Source organism: Melanostigma gelatinosum (genome assembly GCF_949748355.1).
Source record: "Melanostigma gelatinosum genome assembly, chromosome: 6".
Classification (NCBI taxonomy): Eukaryota; Metazoa; Chordata; class Actinopteri; order Perciformes; family Zoarcidae; genus Melanostigma; species Melanostigma gelatinosum.
In genome coordinates, this window is record NC_136639.1 from 22,715,903 (window position 1) to 22,722,082 (window position 6,180).

The window sequence follows — 6,180 nt, forward strand, 5'->3', positions numbered from 1 at the left end:
TAGCATTTCTGACCCCTCTCCTCTGCAATTACTACCAGGGGCCCAGCCCTGCTTAAGTATATCCCTCCGTTTGACCAAATGTTTACATGCAGCACTTCAGTCAGAAGAAGTGCCATGAAGATGCAACGCGTACCCATCCAGATACTTTCTTGCTGCATTCTTCACGTTTTTTCGCCCCGTGGTGTAAACGGGATAACGACGGGCACAATGACAACTAATGTGTATAATTACGTTTGAAGTTTTTTTTTGAGCCACACTCTCCTACAATTTGGGGGTTTGCTTATGTGATGTGTAAATGCCGAACATTCTAAACACGAGACACAGGACAACTTACATAATGTGGAAATACATCTGTTTTTCGCAGCAGCTTCGGACAGAAAAGAAGATGCCCAATTTGAAAAAGCCAGTTTGTCCTCCTCCTGAATGTGATATGTGGGCTAGTTAACTAAACATGGAGGGAGAGGTGGTGTCTAAACCTTGACTCTGACCCTGAGAGATGTTCATAAGGCCCTTGCTCCACAATATTAGAACCTTTTATTTATTTTTTCTATATCCCAGCCTTGTGCAAAACACACTAATGCATCCCTGTTATGGCTTATTGGTCAGGCCATTCACTGTACAGTAGGTCACAGCAGGAGACTCAGCCGAGGAACAGTGAGGTAAAGCACAATGGACACATTTGAGGATCTAAATGTTACATGTTTCACATCTTTTTTTTTTCAAATGCGCAGCTTCTTTGATTGAAACATGAGCATAAAAAAGAGCCAACAAATCAACACTTCCAGAGTTACTCCTTTGAGAAAGACTCCTGCTACTTTGATCCATCTCCGAGGCACTTGAACCTTGACTAAACCCCCTCCTCCTCACCCTTTCTCTGCACTCCTCCCTCCCTCCTCCCCCTTCCCAGATCCCCTCAGTCAGCACAACTCTTTCTTTTATTTTACTACAACAGTGGCAATAGAGTGCCGTCAGCCTGACCAGTACGCCTCCCCCCCTCCCTCTGCCCTAGCTGCCTCGCCTCTGGCTGCTAACTCCGCTTTCCAAAGGGCAGGAAGGCCCCGTCTCTGGCCCGGGTGCCTGATGGGCTCCGACAGCAGTGTGTTCTGGGATTACGCCCGGTGAAAAGGGGGGCATTCCAGCACCGACGGGCCTTTGTCACAGCGCGGCCACTGTTTGCTTTTGACAAGACAGCTGTTTAAAGCCCTCCCGCCCAGCACCACCACCCTCTCAACGGATGGCCATCGAGGGAAAGAACCCAGGGGTGACTTCCGCTTATCGGCGGTGTCGTCGGATGCACCTCCACCTCAGTGGTGCGTTTATCTGGAGCCCTGCAGATGGAACTTTCTGTCATGCAGCTATAAGATAGTCCCTCCGGCTTGGTGGATTTTTCCGTGACCCCAAACGAAAATGGCAACTGCTCAAGCAAGGCGGGATAGATTTATCTGTGCAACTGCATTGCCTCGTCTACTGGAACATCCTTGACTCCTTCCCTCCTGTCCTAATGTGCCGTCATAACCTTACATCACCACATTTTGGGTTGTAGCTGTTGGAATGATGTGCCCCTACACACCCACTTCGCCGCCATCACCATCCGTGTCCACCCATCCACAACTCGAACATAACCCAATGCTCCTGCAGCTTGGGGCCCTTGGTCGTTGGTACCCCCATCTTACCCCTTCTGTGTGTGTATGTGTTTTTGGGAAGTGTGTACTGTAATTAGCAAGTCATTCTAATAAGGGCTTGTCGCCACTGTGGGAGCAGCTGGTCCGACACAGAGCAATGATAATGAATAGATGCCTCGACACGAGGACCTGAGCTACACACAGCAACACAGCTGGTACACTAGCAACCATAGAAAACACACTCACACTATGATGGTCATCGTCAGTGTCTTGTTTTTAAGGATTATGAGAGAATACCTCAATGACTTTTGGTTTATTGTAACTGCAGTAAAATGAGCTTTCTCTGCTTTGCCAAAAAAACTAAATCCCCTGAATAATTTTGGTCCGTTTTGATCTCAAGTTTACTTTGAGAAGCATTAAAGAGTTTTGATGTTTATGTTTTTCGACTGTTAAGAAGTGTACTCGGAATTCAAATATGGCCTCTATTCCACTTCCGTCTAAAAAATATCACAGAGTTGCTAAATCACAACGCGTTCAAACTATTAGATACCGTGTCAATAATCACCATCAAACGATTGACGGCATCTTTCGGCAGGAGCTCGTGCAGAGTTCCACCCTGGGAATGTGGCGCCACCTCGTGGTGCTTTTGACTTCCTGCTCTACTTTAACACGAACACAATTGGCAAGACTCCCCTTCTAAATGTTTTTTTATTGGGTATGTGGCTTCCGTTAGAATACATGTGACCATGGTTCCTCATTTGTTCTCTAATTTTGTGTTTTCATTTCTGAAAAACAACTTTAAAGTGGTTCATCTACTCATAAATGTTTCCCAGATAAGCTATATTCTCTTAATAATGGGGGGGGGGGGGGGGGGAGTATTTACATTCACAGCTAGCTTGTTCACATTCTGCAGAACTCAACACAATGTTCATCACTGTAAAACAATTTGTATAAAGCTAGGGGGGAGGAACATGAACAGACTACATACAATTTCAATGAATAAAACAAAGTGAAGCATATCTCGTGGTGAGATGAAGACAAAGGCTGGTCTACTGGACATACAAATGATGTGGAAGGCAAAATGTGACGTGCAAAGTGTTTTTAGTAGGTATGTGGAGGCTTGTCCAGGAAGTTAGCACTGGCATAATGAACCATACACACCAACAACATTCCAGTTTTAGACACACGCCATGTTTTCTTTTTCAAAAAAAGCTCTACTTCATTTGTCAAAACACTCATCCGATTTGCCGACAGTTGTAGCCAATTGCACGTCTTTGGTGATCGACAAAAACTGGTCAGATCGCAAACGAAACCAACAACTCAGTGGAGCTTGACAGAGAATACAAACTATTTTTTTCCTGGCAAAAACAGCACATTGAATAGAATCACACAAGTTAACAAATCAGTTACTTTGAGGTGGAAGGATTCGTCAAATCAACATGTCAGCATACAACTGAGTAAAAGGAGGACGTTATGGACAGATGTGACATGGAAATGAATGAGTAAATCCCCAATTGGAAAATAAAAAAGGGATAGAAATGTTTAAAAGCAGCAGGAAAAGAACACGCTGCTTATTCAACAGAATATAGGATGGAGAGCCAAGATGAGAAGACGACCTTTTGCCATTTTCTGTCCAAAAATGTGAGTCCAAACGTTTGTTTTATTTGAGGTTTTGAATCCGTTGGTTCGTGTTGTGGATCTTAACATCCATCTTGTCCACTTTGTTCATCAGAGAATCAATGGAGTCGTTCTGGTCTTCGATCTCAGACTGCAGACCGAGGCTGAGGTTCTTCAGTCTGCTCAAGCCGCCGCACATCTCATCTAGGTCATTCAGGGGGGGACACCGGACGTTAGTTAAACTGGGGACTGGCGGACAATACATAAAAGGGGAGTGGATGGCAAATTGCGGCAAAATAAATGTACATATCAATACCTAGCTCATTTAAAACAATAAGCACTTAAAACAGTACTAAAAGCTTTCATCTCCTTGAGCCTTCCCTGTGACTGTGTTTTATAAAACCTTCAACAAAATCAAGGAGAAATAACAAGAGAATTAATACGGTGAAAATTCTTTTTACCTAAATTATTGTCGAGGGTCTGGTGAGCCTCCCTGAGGTGTCTGTTCTGAGGGTATCCATTCTTGCCGGCTGAGTCGTCATCTCTTGAGGTGGACGCTCCGAATCCTGGAAGACAGAAAACAGTGCCGATGGCAGCCGGGTCGTGTTAACGGTTATGCCCCGCTGAGGGTTCTCGCGACAATCTCTTACCTCCCGTCTCCAGCTTTCTTAGATTGGGGTGGCTGGCTTGGTACTCATCTTCGTGTCCTCTGCTGCCGGACAAGGCAGTCTGCAATCTGAGAAAGTCAGATAAGCACGGTTCAGCCGTTTTAGTGAAGGACAGTCAATGATGAGAAGCTGTTGAATTACATTACTCAAAATACGAGTGATTGCTACGGAGGGCTTTGTTGTACAAATATGACCTACAACTCAGCGCCAGAACTCTCAAACTCATGCAAGTGAAGACATTATATTGTTATATATCGTAATATCATGGCCATAAATGAAATTATTTTCATTCAGTGTTTATAGAGACATAAAGGTGTCTTAGTTGTGTTGCATACCTGCCTGAAAATGTTAGCAATTGACCCGTGTTGTTGGTAAGATGTATTCTATTATTGTGGCTGTGATGATTAAACAGGTGAAGCAGTATTTTATTCAGTTAGAGCAAAGGTGGTCATATAAGTTCAATAAATAAAGATTTCTGAGACGATAGTGCTGAATCTTACCTGTTGTTGGCCTGGTAGGCCTTTGGCTCCTCAGGCAGTGGCTTTGTCTCTGGCTGGCCCTTGAAGTAGTTGACGAGGCCGCCCCACATGCTCTTGATGCCGTTGATGTGCTTCTGGCTGGTCTTCAGGTCCTGATCCATGTTGTCCATCATCTTGTCGGCCCTCTTCAGAACCTCACCCTGTCTAACAAGCTCCTATAGAGACAAAGAAAGAAATTGAAATAGATAAATAGCATTTTTGTGTTCACTGTCACCGTCTCAGGGACAATATAATCTTCTGCGTGCCAGGGTAAAGCCGATTACTAGTTTGACGCACCTCTGCAGTATCCACACCAATCTTCTCCGATTCATAGATGAGTCCGAGGGACCGGTGACTGCTGTCCACAGCAGACTTAGCAGTGTGCATCACTTGCTGCTGGAGGTACCGCTGTCTCCTCTCCGGTTCGCTGAGCCCACTGTCATCGTCGTCGTCGTCATCAAACTCCCTTCTTTTGGGCTTGAAATCGTCCTCCTCATCGTCGTCCGCAAACGGGTTGCGGGATTTACGGTAGGCCATCTGTGGGGCACGCACACGCGCCGCGCGCGCACACACACACACACACACACACACACACACAGTGTTTTGACAAAATAATCTCAACTCAAGGTCTAGTAGCCATTTCCAGAGCTCTCCACCACATCTCATTGTCTTCATCAACTATTTCTGAGCTCAAGAATGAACTGTCACGCTCAGCCGGACAGTGGGGACTAATATGTTTGAAATGGGAACAAAACTTACTTTTAATTGACCAACCGGAAGTTAAACAATCAATTTTAGTTTTAATAATCAATTAACTTTACTGATCTATTGAAAAAAACATTCTGAATACAGACTCACAAAAGTCAAGAGTTGCTTATCTTCATTTCACAACAATGCAAATATACTATTTACTGGATTTTGTTGTAACTTGCATTTATGATCTTTTGACATTATCAGAATCAGAACAGTTTATTGCCATGGAAGTTTGCACCTACAAGGAATTTGTCATGGCGGGTGGTGCATAACATTCAAGAATAAACAATATTAAACACTAACATTAAACAATCAACAATCTGCTTAGTTGAAACCTTACAGTTGAAACAGTAAACATTCTTAGGAAGTACCAACTGACATGTTGATTTGACAAATGGCATCCCAATTTTGAGAGGAATTAGTGAACGCTTTCCTTAGATTGTCAGCTTCAGCTGTCAACGTGTTTCACGCGATCAATAAGCTAAACACCTACTGGGTCATAGTGACAAATGTAAATTACACTATTGCTCCGGTTGCTAACGTTAACTTGTTACAAGTGTTAGCTACGGGGTGTTGGCTGGTTGCTCACGTTAATCAACTAAGATTGCAAGCTAACTAAATAACCACACCGATGAAAACATTATGCTGCTGTGCCAACATTGACGTTTCTCTCCTCTAAAGTAAAACTGTATGATCAATTTAACAGACAAACCTTTGACCGTCGGATCTGCAGACGATGAGAGCAGCTGAGCACTTCCTGTCACATTCGGTGACGTCACCGCGTGCTGTCCCACCAGCTAATCCTGCGCAACAAAAACGCACACCGTGATACTGAAGTCACTAGTTTAGAACAAATAAATGGTTTAAACATGTCACTAGGTGAGATAGTGCCTTGTTTACTTGTCACCTTCATTACAATATTTTTTTATGGTTAAACGCCATAGACCATGTAAAATCCAAATCGGCTAATTAACCTGCAGACCATCGTTAGGATTGTCCGTG

The 6,180-nt window shown here is 43.9% G+C and overlaps 1 protein-coding gene across 2 annotated transcripts; it reads right to left on the bottom strand.

Moving 5' to 3' along the window:
- Nucleotides 1-2,318: 2,318 nt before the first annotated feature.
- On the bottom strand, nucleotides 2,319-5,977 carry snap29 (synaptosome associated protein 29). Of its 2 annotated transcripts, XM_079270172.1 has the most exons (6): nucleotides 5,891-5,977; nucleotides 4,723-4,962; nucleotides 4,408-4,601; nucleotides 3,890-3,975; nucleotides 3,701-3,805; nucleotides 2,319-3,443 (listed from the first exon to the last, which is right to left on the bottom strand). In XM_079270172.1, exons 2-6 carry the CDS (start codon nucleotides 4,960-4,962, stop codon nucleotides 3,283-3,285), a joined length of 786 nt encoding a protein of 261 aa, XP_079126298.1. In that variant the 5' UTR covers nucleotides 5,891-5,977; the 3' UTR covers nucleotides 2,319-3,282. The 2 variants fall into 2 exon arrangements, with proteins under 2 accessions (XP_079126298.1, XP_079126297.1); XM_079270171.1 differs by lacking the exon at nucleotides 5,891-5,977 and having other exon boundaries at nucleotides 4,723-5,868.
- Nucleotides 5,978-6,180: the final 203 nt, after the last annotated feature.